The 17,300-nt window shown below is 36.9% G+C and overlaps 1 protein-coding gene across 1 annotated transcript in view; it reads right to left on the bottom strand.

The window, feature by feature from the left end:
- LOC149168269 (protein PIGMENT DEFECTIVE 338, chloroplastic-like) overlaps positions 1–15,617 on the bottom strand; it is a 359,634-nt gene extending 344,017 nt beyond the window's left edge. The window contains 2 exon segments of the mRNA XM_089428201.1: positions 13,234–13,412; positions 14,745–15,617. Of these exon segments, the coding sequence (XP_089284327.1) occupies positions 13,234–13,412; positions 14,745–15,366 (801 nt within the window). The 5' untranslated portion in view covers positions 15,367–15,617.
- Positions 15,618–17,300: the final 1,683 nt, after the last annotated feature.

Below are 17,300 nucleotides of genomic sequence, written 5' to 3'. Positions count from 1 at the left end.
CGGTTTTTGCAGGTGTATGGTGGTTTTTGACTTTCCAGGGGGTCTGGAGGTCACTGTGGCCAAATATGGTCGAGTTTACACTCATTTGACTCAAAATTTTGAGCTGGACGCAGTGGTGATGTCCATTTTATCATCTGAGACTCTGTTTTTGAGCTCATGCCTATAACAGCATATTGAAGACAAAATAAAGAGGTCAGCACTGGAAGCGAAAGGACCAAGAGACGTAGCCAGAAATTCTGGTGAACTCCTTTATTAAATTTGGCTGTGTTGATGTGTTTAAATGTGTCTTCAAATTGTTTATGTGTTTATGTTATTCGCAATCTTTTCAATCCGTTGCATTAAGTAACATAAGCAAATTCACACATAGTCTATAATACCTTTTTCATTAATGGATCAAGTGGTATCAAAGCAACAAGGTTTTTAAGGTTTGACAAGTTTGTGTGAAGATTTGAATGCTTACTAGGTTGAGGCTCAAACGAGGCGAAGGAGAGCTTGTTGAGGCGAATCCAGAGATTGGAAGGGTCTTTTCACAAAGAAGGATGGCAGATGAAACTCCACTTGGGTCAGAATCCCAATTCTTGGATAGTTTCATGATGATACATGCCATGGTGGAAGAGATGTATCATGAGTTTAAAAAGGGTAAAGGTGAAGGCACTTCATCACCTAAACCAGATAAAGGAGCAAAGGAACCTTTTATTTTTACTCCTCCAGATAAAGAAGATAAAGGAAAGGGAGAAAAGCCTCCTCCATCTCCTCCATCATCACCATCATCGTCTTCTTCTCATAAAACTAGTTCTTCTAAGAAGAAGAAAAAGAAAGCCTCTTTGATCAAATTAGATGTAAAATTTGATTTGCCAATTTATGATGGAGAACTTAATGCTGAAAAGCTTGATAATTGGATAAGGCAAATTGATGTATATTGCAGGGTGCAGAAAGTTGATTCAGAAAGAAAGAAGATCCAACTTGCTAGCCTTCGACTTGGAGGAACCACACTTGTATGGTGGGAAGGCAAGACACAAGCAGATCTCCAAAAGCATGGTAAAATCATTTCAACTTGGAATGAATTTGTTTCTGCTATTAAAAAGCAATTTTATCCATTGGCTTATATGCAACAAGCAATGATGAGTTGGCAAACACTACGTCAATTAAAAGGTCAAAGTGTTCAAAGTTATACTCAGGAATTCCATAAGAGAGCTTTAACACTAGGCATTTCATTGGACTCACCAAAAACATTGTTGAAATACATAGGTGGTCTTCATAGTTATTTGAGGCATACCATACTTATGTTTAATCCAACTAGCTTAGATGATGTATCTGTTCAAGCAACTCATCTAGAAGCTAGAGGTAAAAATGTAACCCAAGATGTTGGGAAATCATCCAAACCTATTGAAAGCAAGAATAAAGGCAAGAAGAAACTTAAGTGGAAGGAGAAGAAAACAAACACTGTGAAGAAAGACAAACCTTCATGCACTCATTGTAAGAAGGAAGGACACGATGAGGCACACTGCTGGTCTTTGCATCCAGAATTGAAGCCTAAGAAGTTTGGAGGTAAAGAGTGAAAGAATGTTGCTGCTATTCAAAAGGACTTGGGATCAAATTCAAGTGACGAGACAACGATTACAACTACACGTATAAAAGGTCAAGATTCTAAAGCATCTACAAGTACTTCTTCAAATTCCGTTGATAATGATAATGATGAGAGGGAAAAAAATGAGCTATTTCGCATAAGAGTCATTTCCAAGCATACTAAAATTGATACTTTATTTGATAGTGGGTCGCAAGTTAATTTGATATCTGAAGCAATTGTAAAGAAGTTGGGTCTAGAAACAAAACCTCATAAAAAACCATATCCATTAGGTTGGGTGTGTGATAAAACTAAGCTACAAGTTACAAAACAATGTAAACTTCGTTTTGTTATTGGGTCAAAGTTTGCAGATGAGGTTGAGTTAGACATAGTCCCATTGGACATATGTGGAATTGTATTAGGAAGTCCATACTTGTACGATAGAAATGCTATCTTCTATCGAACTGAAAATAAGTATCAACTCACTAAGGATGGAATTGAATATATTGTAAGGGCTCATAAACTCAAAGATAATTTCTCTCTCATAAATTCAGGACAGATGAAAAGAATTGTAAATGCAAGTAAACAATTTTTACTTATGATTGTAAAAGCAAAGGATATTGATAAATTTGATGCATTCCAAGGTTGTAATCCTAAACAGAAAGCAGATCTAGTTAAGGTTGTTTCCAATTATGATACTCTGTTTCAAGAGCCTAAAGGGCTTCCACCCAAGCGAGAGATAGAACATGAGATTTATTTGCAGCAAGATGCTCCATTACCTAACATTGGAATGTACAGGTTATCAGCTTTAAAGAATGCAGAAATAAGGAAGCAGGTAGGAGTTGCTCGATCAAGGGTTTATTCGACCAAGCACATCACTGTGCGGATCACCTATTGTGTTAGTGCGAAAGAAAGACAGTTCGTGGAGAATGTGCATTGATTTTAGAGCATTAAATAAAATCACAGTAAAGAATCGTTATCCTCTTCCTCGTATTGATGATTTGTTAGATCAATTAAAAGATGCAGTTTACTTCTCTAAATTGGACTTGTGAAGCGGCTACCATCAGATCAGAGTTGCAGAATAGGATGTATGAAACACTGCTTTCAAAACGAAGCAAGGACTCTATGAATGGATGGTTATGCCTTTTGGCTTAACTAACGCTCCAGCTACATTCATGCGAGTCATGAATGATGTATTTAGACCAATCATTGATGATTTTGTAATAGTCTATTTAGATGATATTCTTGTTTTCAGTAGAACATGGAATGTACAAGTTAAGCATGTAAAGCAGATTTTAGATGTTTTAAAAAGAGAAAATCTCTATGTAAAGCTGTCAAAATGTGAATTTGGCAGAACATCTTTAAATTTGGGTTATATTGTAGGGGGTGGTGAATTGAAGATAGATCCCTCTAAGGTCGAAGTCATTGTAAATTGGCCTAAGCCCAATACTGCTACAGAAGTTAGAAGTTTCTTAGGGGCAGCGAAATATTGGAGAAAGTTTATTGCTAACTTTTCTTTGATTGCAGCTCCTTTACATGCTTTGACAAGTGTGAAACAGGTGTTTCAGTGGGGAGGCAAACAGCAGAAAGCCTTCGACACATTGAAAGAAAGGATCAATACAGCGCCAGTACTAGCACTGCCAGATCTTCAGCATCCATTTGAGATCGAGATAGATGCAAGTGAATATGCCATGGGGGCAGTGTTGATGCAGCATGGAAAACCTATATGCTTTCATTCTAAGACATTCACATCAGCAGTAGTTAACTATCCTACATATGATAAAGAATTGTATGCATTCGTTCAGAGTGTTAAAAAGTGGAAACATTACATAATGGGTAAAGAAACAATCATACACACAGATCATCAACCACTTCAATACTTGCAAACTAAATTGCAACAATCACGACATTACAGGTGGATGGGTTTTCTACAGCAATTTCATCTTGTTATCAGATATAAGAAGGGCATACATAATAAGGTTGCAGAGATGTTATCAAGACCAATCATAAATGCATCCACAATACTTGAGCATAATTCAGTAATTCATGAAATTTACATAGAACAATATGCTCAAGACACAGATTTTAAGGATGTATATGCAACTTTAAGTCATGGCAAGCAGGTAGAAGAATTGGACTATTACATAAAGGACAAACTCTTATATCATTTGGGAAAGTTATGCATTCCACAAACTGAAAGAGTTAACATAATTCAAAAAGCACATACTTCTCTCATATCAGGTCATTTTGGGGTAAGTAAAACAGTTGCACAATTACAAAGATTTTGCTATTGGCCACGAATGAATGAGACAATTTCTAGATATATTAAAGGATGTACTATGTGTGCTACAAGCAAGCCAAGTAATAGAAAATTAGGCTTGTATACTCCATTGCCAATTCCTTCTCGTCCTTGGGAAAGTGTTTCCATGGATTTTGTTGGGGGATTTCCAAAGTCTAGAAAGGGTCATGATTCTTTGTATGTAGTTGTGGATAGGTTCAGTAAAATGTGTATTTTGACACCATGTAATAAACAAGTCACAGCTGAACAAACTGCAAAGTTGTTCTTTCAAAATGTATGGGTTCATTTTGGGTTACCCACTTCTATTGTATCCGATCGAGATTCTCGATTTGTCGGGAAATTTTGGTCAAGTCTATGGGAATTAATGGACACAAAGTTAAAGAAGAGCACGGCATTTCATCCGCAAACAGATGGTCAGACAGAAGTGGTCAACAAGACAATGATACAGTTGCTTCGAGGATATTGCAGCAAGCATCCCAAACTTTGGGATGAGCATTTGTGTTATGTGTAGCATGCTTACAACCATGCAAAACATTCTTCTACTCAGAGATCTCCTTTTGAGACTTGTTTTGGTTTTATACCAAAGTCTCCCTTGGATTTTGTCTTTGGTAAAGACATAGCAGTTGATGGACACAGTGATGTGGACAAAGCAACCAAGTTCATTGAACAAATCCAGGAAATTCACCAGGCAGTACAAGAACAGCTGGAAAGAAGCCAAGCAAAGTATAAGGCGCGACATGACAAGCATCAAGTTGAGCATAGTTTTCAAGTTGGTGATCAAGTCTGGTTGTACATCAGCAAAGAAAGACTGCAAGGGGAAGGTAAAAAGTTGAAACCAATTAGATATGGTCCTTTCAAAATACTTGATAAAATTGGTGAAAATGCTTTCCGCCTAGATCTACCAGCTTATATGCAGATCTATTCCGTCGTAAATGTTGAAAACTTGAGATTGTACAAACCTTCATTGATTGAAGATCCCGAAGAGCAAGGTCAGCTACCTTCCATCGAAGATCTTTTGCCTGAGTATCTCAATGAGCTACAAGAGGATAAGGACTTCGCGATGGGGAAATGTTGAGTATCTTCGAGTTGGACTCAAAGGTACAAATCCAAGTAAAGCACGATGGATAGAGATTGGAAAAGTGAGGGAACTTTATCCTCACTTACTCGATAACTAAAACCAACTTTTGGTGGTCCAAAAGCTTCCAGTGGGGAGGAGTGATCCAAAATGGATCCAGTTTTGCCTCCAGATCAAAGTCTTCAAACTCAGTTGAAAGTGGGATCAAGTCGAAGTGCTCGTCGAGACAATTCCAATGGTGCAAACGGCACGTAAATCTGAGTTCGGATGAAGAAGTTAAGGCCAGTCAAAGTTTCAAGGCAAACTAGGGCAAAAGAGGAAAAGTCAAAGTCAAAGTCAATGGTCAACCCAAGGTGATGTCAGCAAGACACGTGTCGTCCTGGGAATGCACCATATGTCCAGGATGATGTCAGCAGAGGTTGATGACGTGTCATAATTTGATTGGTTGAAACGGGCCAATCCGATGCTGACACGTGGCAACCCAGATTTGCCCATGTTGGCATGAATCCCAAAATTTTGGGGGTCAGGGAGGATCGAACCCCTGACCTCCCGGAAAGGCTGAGACTTTGTCGGATTTCGCTCACCGGATGTCGCTTGGTTAAGGGAGGTGTGGATATAATATTTACTATGGTTAGTTGCTGACTGTCGAAAAGGGGCCGGACAGTCAGGGTCAACCCCACGATCGCCAGTCCCTTAGGCATTTGATGTTATCGTTAACCACCGAACCAAAACCATAGTCGCAACCAAATATACGTGTAAAAATGTGCTCAGAATATCCCACATGTGCGGCGGTATTATATATATATATATATATATATATATATATATATCTATTAACTATGATCAACGGAATAAGGCGGGTCGGGCAAAGGTTTCGAACCACCGACCTTCCAAAACTCTTATATAAACAACGCTTTCACACAAGTCCGCTAGCCAACATGCCAAGCGATGGAACTTGGTAATCCATCCGCCCAAACTTTATATATTGTTATGCAGGTGTCGAACCCGCAACACCACCAGCGCGCTTTCCAAGGCGGTTTTTGCAGGCAGGGATTGTTTTGTGCAATGGAAAGGCGGTTTTTGCAGGTGTATGGTGGTTTTTGACTTTCCAGGGGGTCTGGAGGTCACTGTGGCCAAATATGGTCGAGTTTACACTCGTTTGACTCGAAATTTCGAGCTGGATGCAATGGTGATGTCCATTTTATCATCTGAGACTCTGTTTTTGAGCTCATGCCTGTAACAACATATTGAAGACAAAATAAAGAGGTCAACACTGGAAGCGAAAGGACCAGGAGACATAGCCAGAAAGTCTGGTGAACTCCTTTATTAAATTTGGTTGTGTTGATGTGTTTAAATGTGTCTTCAAATTGTTTATGTGTTTATGTTATTCGCAATCTTTTCGATTCGTTGCATTAAGTAACATAAGCGAATTCACACATAGTCTATAATACCTTTTTCATTAATGGATCAGACAATCCCAACATGCAACCCCGCACAAGATCTGAGACATCGACGAGAAGAGCAACCCTCAATTATGTTGTCTTTGTTGACCCTAAAACTCAAGATCGCATTCATAATCTGGAGCTCCAGGTGCGGAACATAAGAAGGCAAGAGAACACGAAAGAGGTGGATGCTCAATTTGAGTGGATACCCGACCCAGGCCTCACCCAGGCCAGAGAGAATTTATACAATCGCACCATCGAGCTCTCCTGGCAGCTCAAAACCATGCTTGGCCTCGCACTACAAGAACAGTCTGAAAATTCCAAAGCATTGGAGGCCAAGTTAGACATGCTGAATGATAAATTCACTGTCTATGTAGAATCAGTCCACCACAGGCACTTCGTTACGAGGGACTTGCCCCACTACGCCTTGCTCAAGCTTCACATCGCCACCATGCAGGCCAGCGTTGGACGCTCTCCGAGCATCAAGAAAGAGACAGCAGGTGCATCCACCAGTCACTGGGCCGTTGCAGACGCCCCAGCTGGTAGCTCCCCAGAGAAGCCCATCAGGTTGGAGGACGATCCCTCGAACGACATTGCTTAATGACTCTATTTATGATGCTTTTTGCATGTCTTTGGCACTCTCCACATGTCTATGGCACTCTCTGCAATAATGATACTCTCTGCGGTTTGGTTTTTCCAATCACTTACAGTTCTCAACCTCTCAAGATATTGGATAATTTTGGTAAAGCAGAACTTCCATCTCTCCTTTCAGCCCAAAAGAAGGGGCTCTTTTTGTAACTATTGTAAAAGGAATGTTTCTAACTGGTGTAAGAGCCTCATGCTCGAGACACCCCACTCCGAATGTAAATACCATCTTTTGAATTAATAGAATCTTTCTTACTTACAAAATATATATATATATCTGTGTGTGTGTGTGCCTAACTCTGAGTGACCCACGTGGAATTGACCTCATGACCTCCTTGGCCATTACAACTTCAGCATGGCTAGTCAAAACAATTGAACTAACTTTTGGGGTACACACACACACAAACATTCAATCAACAATGAGTTGGTAGAATGATAATTTTCTGTGAATACAAATACATTGATCTAATATTAATTCGTTGTTTTCTTTCTTCTTAACTATCAGTGAAGAAGATAAGTAAGTAGGTGCAAATATACATGATTTTTTGTAAATCCATATAGAATTAGACTACTATAAAGTTATAATCCATTTGTAAATAACTTCCATGATAGTATTTCCTATATTTGAAATTGTTATTTGATACTCGATTGACTTTCCATGTTGCTCCATACTATCTTAATTATGTTTTCATGTCACTTTCTTGTTATTTTGATATTCCATGAGATGGCGTCGATGAACCATAAAGGTGTCGGATGCACATCTATCTTTTAAAGTTTATACAATATTACCAAAGAGTATAGGATAAGACACGCATGCACACATATTTGTGTATGAAGTATCAAAAAGTTACAAAAAATACATGAAAGGTTGAACACAAAAAAAAATTAAAGGTTATCATGAAATTTTCCTTTCTTCATGTTACAAAGTCACATGTAAAGGTCTAAAACCCCACTTGACTAAATATTAAACATCAACAAGCATACTGCCAGAGACTAAAAGATATCCTGATGTTGTATTTCATATTTTAGAAAGATTTGAGAGGTTTACAAGGTCGAAGCATAAAGTTTCAACTCTTGTACACCAAACTTTCAACAATTAACACACTCTCATTAGGAAAGATGTGAGATATTGTGATCCTAGAGCTCAATCTGACCTAAAGGCATTTTTATTGTCTTTTAGGTTGTTTTGCGTGTGAGTGATCCGTAAACGGCCATGGATATTCCACTGGATACTTTGTCATAATAGATATGATAAAATTATATTTAAAATTTGAAATTATACGCTATTACGGTTTTATTTCTTTTTCTAGATTTTTGGATCTATAGAATATTGTTAATAGTGCAAGCATGCGAATTAAGATTATGTAGAAAATAGAGAACAACTCACACACACATTTGACACAAGATATGACCTGGGAAATCCTTTCAGGAGAAAAACCCCTGGAAGGTGAGGCCGCTCTACTCTCTTTCTCTAAATGGAAATATGGCTGCGAGTTCAAAGAAATATAGCCTGTCATCTGTGGGCTACTACAATGCACAAATCCTCTTTGTGTGCTCTATATCCTATCCCTCTCGGCTATTTTTGCTCAGCTATGGAACAAATGCGCTCAAAAGAATGTAACCCCTTTTCCTCCCAGTGGCCCGATTATAACACAACCCGATAGCCTACTAGTGGTTAAGTTTGACTACCTCAACTCTTAACCAAAGTTACAATATAGACTCTTCTAGAGTCTTCTACATCATAATCACGTGGCTAGCCCCTTTTCCATGAATAATGGGGGCTAACGTGGCATCCTCTCAAATTATGGTGGTGAAAACAGAAAGGTCAACTTCTGAGTGTCATTACTTTCACTTACAGACTCCAATTGACATGATTCTTGCATCGTTGGAAAGGTCTTTGTATGTAGAATAGGGAAAAAAAAAAAGGTGTTGCGCTAAAGCAGAAAAGTTTTACACAAAAAAACGTCGTTTGATGCCTCAAAATGCTCCCGGAAGGTTTTAGACCCCAATTTGCCAAACTGGGTCCCGCCGGTAAAAAAGGTCCTAAGAGCTAATTCCTCCACTTTTTCCACTCTAAAAGCATCAAGAGGATGACAAATAATATAATGATCTAATCCAGAGCAGCGAGCTATTGTGTTCCATATTTCAAAAATATTTCGAGAGGTTTCAAAGTTCAAAACTTCCAGTTTCAATTATGGTACAACAAACTTTCAACAATTAACGCGCTCTCCTTAAGAGAGATGTGAGATATTTGTTGAAAATTGGCAACTCAGGGATGAATTTCCTTATCTAAAATCTCATTTCTAACAATTCTAGAGTGACTTCCTAAAAATAGAAAGTCATATCTAGCCTTTCAAGTATGACTTTCCAAAAATAGTAAATCACCTTGCATCAATTGGTAATCAAGTATAGTTCATGGAAAATCACTTAACTTATCATTAGTCAACCCTAATAGTTCAATCTCGACTTAATCATCAATACTATTATTATTACTAATTTACTATTATCTTTATGATACTATTATATTATTATTAAAAAGACATTCATGTCTCTCAATCATGGCACTCAATCATGCCATATGTAACTCCCCTCAATTAATGCATATGTTATTCTCTCTCATTTAATGGATACATTACACTCTCTCTTACGCACTCATTAAAAGCGTGGTATATTCCTCTTACACACTCATTAAAGCATGTGATAAAATATTCCTCTTTCGCACTCTTTAATGCATGTGTTACTTTCTCTCCTTTATGGCATAAGTTACTAAAGCATGAGTTGATCTCCTTTATGGCATAAGTTACTAAAGCATGAGTTGATCTCCTTTATGGCATACGTTACTAAGGCATGCATACCTCCTTAATGGCATGAGCTGCAAAGGCATGCGTATCTCCCTAAATGGCATATGTAACTCCTCCTCAAGACATGCATATTGCTCCTTCTTTATGACCAGAATTTGTTGTTCTTCCTATATATATATGTCTCTCATATCATCTCATTTTCACTACTTGTGCATTGTGAAAGAAAAATTTGAACTTGAGAGAGAGAGTTGGAAAGACTTGAAGAAGATTGTGAGAAAAAAACTTGGAAAGTATGAGCAAGACTTGGTGAGCCAAGGTTGATTCAATGTTTTAGTGTTGATTCAATTGAAGAGAAGGTTGATTCAGTGTTTGCATCCGTTGCTGCTACCAATGATCTTTATGCTACAACTTGTTCAGATTTGGGTGAACTTACTCATTCTCTTGATCTCTCATTGTACTTTGTATCTTTGTTGAACAATTGATATCTAATAGAAGAAGAATCTGGTTGGGTTTTCCCCTTGTGGGTTTTGCCCTGGTCATTGGACCTAAATTCTCTGTGTCTTATCTTGTTCTTGGTTGTCTTCAATTGTGCATTTGGTTTATGTTCTATCTACAATTGCTTAACTAATATTGCAGCAAAAAGAAGTTTTTGAATAAGTAATTGTTACAGCATAGAACATCAAAATTTCAACAATATTGTGATCTTAGAACTCAATCTAACCTAAAAGCATTCTTACCATCATTTGAGTTGTTTTAAATGACTTCTATTAGTAATCTTCTGTATTGTGTTTTTTCTTGCATTAATATAAGCACAATTTTTCTAAAATTCAATGCAAAAATGAACAGAATTTCACCTAACGAAACAGTATCCACATTGATTGTAACTGTTCAGTGATAGACAGTGGATAAGAGGCAACCCTTTCACACCACTATGCAACATAGTAATAATAATAACAATAATCTAATCTTAACGTCGCGGCCAAGCCAGAAACAAAATTGGTGTATGGGACAAGCGACCCCCTCCATTCAGCAAATTTGACTACTTAAGTCTACGAAGTGTAGATATACTCTACCCCACTCTGGATTTGAAGCTGTGACCTCTTATGAGGAAAAACGTTTTCTTAACCATTAGGCCTAATCAAGTATACATCAGCAACCATAGATATTGTGGCTAATATTCAGTTACAGTTCTTTCTGTTGTGGTTGGGCAGTATTGATACTATATTTATGGATATGCTACAAAGTTTCTAACTTAAAAGCTTGCTTGCAGTAAGACTATAAAAACAACTGTGGAGTAAGCTTGATGCTATGTTTGCATCAACTGCAGCAATAGGGTTTTTGGACCGTTATGTGTGGAAGTGGTGCATTTCCATGAAAATCGTATTTATTGCCGCAAGTTTGCACACAGTACCTACTAACCACTATAATAACGATGATAAGCAACACTGAAAACTAAACAAAGTTGAGAAGAAAACCTGCCTCACTTGTTGCCAAGCAATCTGTCTAGTAACTCGCCTTGATATGATATAGATATGTAGGTGAAACTACAATCGGTCATCGCCTTGATATGATATAGATATGTAGGTGAAACTACAATCGGTCATGGCTTCTGCCATATAAATCATTATCCTTGTTGGATGAACTGTTGGTGTACTTGAGGAATGACCAGGCATATGTGACGTCTAACATGTCACAGTGTGAGGTAAGTGCCTTCTTCAAAAATGGAAGACATATACATCATTGGCTCTTGAAGACTGTGATACGGAAACGACAACTGATAGGGTTAATGTTGTTATTGTGATGTGTGTGCGAATATATACACATACACAGAAGCTTGTACATTGGAAGTGCCAATACAAAGGGTAAGTTCAAAAGCATATGCCCTGCTTACCTCTTTCTTGAATCACAAAATTTTGAAAAAATATAATGAATTAAAAACATTTATTCAATTATTCATATAAAAACATTTCTGAGTATTCCCCTCATCTTATATGTATATGTTTAATGTTGTAAAATATTACTATTAAAAGTATATTTGATATTATTAACAAAAACAAACATTCAAGCCCACAATAATGAGTTGGCAGAATATTAATTTTCCATGAATAACTATTGAATTGATCCAATAATATTTTGGTGTTTTATTTCTTCTTATTTAACTATCAATGAAGAAGATCGGTAAGTTGGTGCAGAAAAACATTGTTTTTTAAAATCCATACAGAATAAGACTACTATAAAAGCATAAACCATTTGCTGACAGCTTCAATGATAGTATTTTCTACATTTGATATTGTTATTTGATACTTGATTGACATTCCATATTGCTTCATACTATCTTAATTCTCGTGTTACTTTCTTGTTTTTGTGATATTCCATAAAATGGCGTTCGTGAAGCATAAAGGTGTGGGATGTACATCTATCTTTTCAAGTATATACTATATGACAACAAAGTATAGGATAAGACAAGCATGCAGACATGTACATGTATGAAGTACCAAAAAGTTGCAAAAACATACATGAAAGGTTGAACACTGAAATTTTAGAAAAGTTGTCATGACAATTTCCTTTCTTCATATAACAGAGTCACATGTAAAGGTTTACATCCAAACCCCACTTGGCTAAATACTAAACATGAACCAGCACAATGCCAGACACTGAAGGATTTCCTGATGCTGTGTTTCATATTTCAGAAAGATACGAGAGGTTTCAAAGGTCACAGCTTCAAGTTTCAGCTACGGTACAACAAATTTTCAACGATTGACGGATTCTCATAACGAGAGATGCGAGATATTGTGATCTAGAACTCAATCTAACCTAAAGGCATTCATACTGTCATGTAGGCCGTTTTGAGTACCTTCTGTGTGTATTCTTCTATTTGTACTCTTGTGTATTGCCTTTTTTCATGCATTAATATAAGAACATTTTTTCTAAACATTAACGCAGCAACTCACGGAAATTCACTTACCGAAAGAGTGTCCACATTGATTGTAACTTTTCAGTGATATACAGTGGATAAGAGGCAACCCTTACACGCTACTATGCCACAGACTATATACTAGGAACCATAGACACCGTGGCTAATATTCAGTCACAGTTTTTTCTGTTGTAGTCAGACAGTATTGATACTATATTTATGAATATACTAAAATGTTTCTAACTTAGGATTATGTAACATCAAGGGCTTACAAAAGCTTGTTTGCATGAAGATCATAAGACCAACGGTGGAATGAGCTTGATGCTATGTTTGCATGCACCGTAGCAATAGGATTTTTGGACCGTTATGTGTGGAGGTGATGCACTTCCATGAATATCATATCCATTGCCACAAGTTTGAATGCAGAACCTACTAACCACTACAATAATAAAGATAGACAACTTTGAGAACTAAACAAAAGTGAGAAGAAAACCTGCCTCACTCGTTGCCAAGTAATCCCTCTTGTAACTTGCCTTGATGAAAGTTGTGGTTTACCACCCAGAGTTCATCCCAGAACCTTAGCACTAAGCATTGTTTCCAAATCAACAACCGGACGTCCTGGTGGTGGACCCGGACTCAATGCCTCTTCGTCCTTCACTATACCTATCATACCTAAAAACAAAGGAGTGCACAACCTATATTAAGTCAAATTACCTAAAGGCAATAGAAAACCTTAGTAAGGACATTCAATTTCACATAACTTGATTCTAGTTTATGATTAAAAACATACTTGATAATTTTTCATAGAATCACACACTCTAAAGCCCCCAATGACTATGGTTTGTTTCACATTGCTCGTTAAATTAAAATAGATTTCAGTTGAGTAACCACCAATTTCACGCAGCTTTCAGTGGAGTAAAATTCTGCGATTTTTCAATCATTTCTAGGTAGCTGTCAATCAACTTCAGGAAATTACCAGGTGAATTTTTATGAAACTATATTGAAAATAATTTAACCTGCAAGCAAAATGTTAGTTTGGTGAGGTAGACAGAATATTATGCCATCCACCAAGGTTCCATTCTGCTAAGGCATGTACCACCTGAATTCCATGAGTTTCATAGTGATGAGCCTCAATCCAAGCCTTGAATTGCATGAATTTCATAGTGATGAGACTGAAATTCAAGCCTTTGTAAATATTGGTAGAATAGTTTACCCTTGGACCTGACACCTAAGGTAAAGGAAGTCTGTTCTATGTGGTGCATCAAGAAAGTCTGTCCTACAGGGTGTGTTTATCAAAACACTTAATTTTATATATAAAAAATAATTTTTTTATAAAAATAATTTAAAAAATGTGCATATATATATTTATTTTTTTGTTGTCTTTTTGGCTTAGGCTGAATTCCAATTTTGGTATTTTTTTGTTGTCTTTTTGGCTTAGGCTGAATTCCAATTTTGGTATCTGATTTTTCAAATCTTTGACATTTCCAATCTTTCATAATAAATATTTCTTGTAATGGCTTCAAATCTTTGACATTTCAAATATTTCAAATTTTTCATAATAAGTATTTTTTTAATGGCTTTATGGCTTCAGCATGTTGAGTTTATAATAAGTATTTATTGTAATCACTTCTGAGATTTGTTTAGTTTGTATAAGTAATCCCAGAAAACAGAAACATAAATACTCCTCCGCTTCAAATCTTTGACATTTCAAATCTTTCATAATAAGTATTTTTTTTGTAATGGCTTTATGACTTCAGTATGTTGAGTTTATAATAAGTATTTATTGTATAATCACTTCGAGCTTTGTTTAGTTTGTAACTTTGTATAAGTAATCCCAGAAAACAGAAACATAAATACTCCTCATAATAATTTAAAAAAATGTTAGAAAGCATCTGTTAAATGTAATTTTGTATTTTTAATAAAATTAAAACATCTTTTTCTGAGATTATTTAAGGAAAAAAACTGGAAGAAAGGCTAGCCATTGATGCATTGATTCATTCATACCAGGAGCAAAAGGTTCTTTCTTTTCTGTGGGCAGTTGGCAGAGCATTCGCTTCATGTCATCGCCATGGAGGGGAAGAAGTTCTTTGGTGAGCATGGTGGCAAGAACATCAGAGCCAATGTTAACTTGAATTCTGTTGGCATCACCAGATACCACAACTCCCAACACCCAATCCCCAACTTTGGGATCATAGAACTCCACACCCACTTCCTGTTCCTCTTGGTGGAATTCATCCTCCTCCAAATTCGAGAATGAGCTGAAGACATCCATGTATGACTCGGTGGCTCTATTCTCTGGATCATCGTCTTCTTTTTTTGTTTCATCATCTTCTTTTTTTGTTTCATCGTCGTTGGCTTTCTTGGGGGCAATGACCGTCGGCTTCCCAAGCAGTTCCGGTTGGCTGGACTGCGAAGCATTACTGACCGACACTGCGGAGTTTTTTAAAGATGAAGGATTTCCAAACGATAGTGCACGCAGTTTGTGGCAATTTGAAATGAGATTTCCATGATAGAATGAAATGCCTCTGGAGCTTGTTCCGCCATTGTAGTTTTGTTGGGTACCGGGAAAAGGAAGGAAAAAAGCAATCTGGAATGAGGGTAAAGCCTTGCCCGTTCTCAACATCATTTTGTTTCCTCTTTCATGAACGTATGTTCCCTCTACTCGACTCTACTCTGCTGCCATGGCGTCTGGCAGGTTTCCAGAGCGTTCCCGCTAATCAACTCTGCTATCATCGTGTCTGGTGTTTTTGGATAAGGTGCCTAGGTGCGGTTTAACGAAAAAAGATCCACGGTTTGGACCGAGTTTCACATTTATAAACAAGCGTTTAAATCCGGAGTTGAACTATCGCTTGTGCTCGATTAAGCATTCAGGGAAGGGTTTTTGGGTTTAATAATATTTTGGTAGAGAGTAGCTCACTACCGTACCTGTCACACCATACCCCGATATCGCTATGTGGCTCCACTCATCGATCAGCAACTAGCCAACAAGTCCCTCAACGCTCAACCTTGATATTTAAAATTCGATGGTGTGCAATTTAGCTTCTAAAGTATTAAAAGTTCATAGGAAAAGATGTTTAGTCTAACACTGGAAAGTGCATGTGTATTTTTTGCACTTCTCGAGGGTGGAATCGGAAAAATATTTCATTTTGGAATGTGATGTTTTCAAAGACATCAGGGACAGTGATGGAAATATATTAGCATCAATTCTTTGGCATTTTCTTTTCAATGAGGGGATTGTTAGAAGGTTGAGTCAGCTCATCATCAATTTGAATAAGAAAATGATTGAATTGCAAAAGGCAAAAAACAGGGAGGTTGGTAGTCTCATAGACTATTTTTAGTCTCGTGGACGTTAAAATATCATTCATTAATATGCTCATCTATTCTTTTTATATAATATATTTGAATGTTAATATGCTCATCTAGATTTAATTTAATCTGAGATTATTAAGTGTCGAGAGGGATCAAATTTGTTGAGGTGCAAACTTCTTTTTTGAGTATAAAACTTCAGGAAAGGTTGCACCTTGAGAGATTTGATCTCTCTCGACGCTTGATAGATTTGAGGTTAAGATGGATCTAGGTTGGCTTTAGTCATGCGCAGTCACACAAAATTTGTTGAACGTCTACTTATTCTAATTGTTAAATATGTTTAAGATTAATCTGGTCATTTTAATTTTAAATTTGCACCACTACCTCAGTTTGTTGAGGTGATAAATATTGTTAATAACTTGAATGATGAAAAATGATGAAATAAGAAGGGTTTTTGGGTTTAATGATATTTTGGTAGAGAGTAGCTCACTATCGTACCTGTCGAGACCATACCCCGATATCTCTATGTGGCTCCACTCATCGATCAGCAACTAGCCAACAAGTCGCTTAACGCTCAACCTTGATATTTAAAATTCGATGGTGTGTAATTTAGGTTCTAAAGTATTAAAAGTTCATATGACAAGGTGTTTAGTGTGAAACGGGAAAGAGACCTAAAGAAGCTTAGGAAGAATGGGTTTGTATTTTTTGCACTTCTAGGGGGTGAAATCAGAAAAACATTTCATTTTGGAATTGATGTTTTCAAAGACATCAAGGACAGTGATGGAAATATGTTAGCATCAATTCTTTGGCATTTTCTTTTCAGTGAGGGGGATTGTTAGAAGGTTGAGTCAGCTCATCATCAATTTGAATAAGAAAAGGATTGAATTGCAAAAGTCAAAAAATAGGGATGTTGGTATTCCCATAGATTATTTTTAGTCTCGTGGATGTTAAAATATCATTCATTCATTCATTCATATAATATATTTGAAAGTTAATATGCTCGTCTATTCTTTTTATATAATATATTTGAATGTTAATATACTCATCTAGATTTGTTTTAATCTCAGATTTATTAAGTGTCGAGAGGGATCAAATTTGTTGAGGTGCAAACCCCTTCTTTTAGTATAAAACTTGAGGAAAGGTTTGCACCTCGAGAGATTTGATCCCTCTCGACACTTGATAGATTTGAGGTTAAGATGGATCTAGGTTGGCTTTAGTCATGCGCAGTCACACAAAATTTGTTGAACATCTACT

This window comes from Pinus tabuliformis, chromosome 4_2 (assembly GCF_031772625.1).
Source record: "Pinus tabuliformis cultivar Carrire ecotype Pingquan chromosome 4_2, CPIR1, whole genome shotgun sequence".
Taxonomy (NCBI): domain Eukaryota; kingdom Viridiplantae; phylum Streptophyta; class Pinopsida; order Pinales; family Pinaceae; genus Pinus; species Pinus tabuliformis.
The sequence above is the reverse complement of the archived record's forward strand: the minus strand, read 5'-3'. Positions and strand labels throughout refer to the sequence as shown.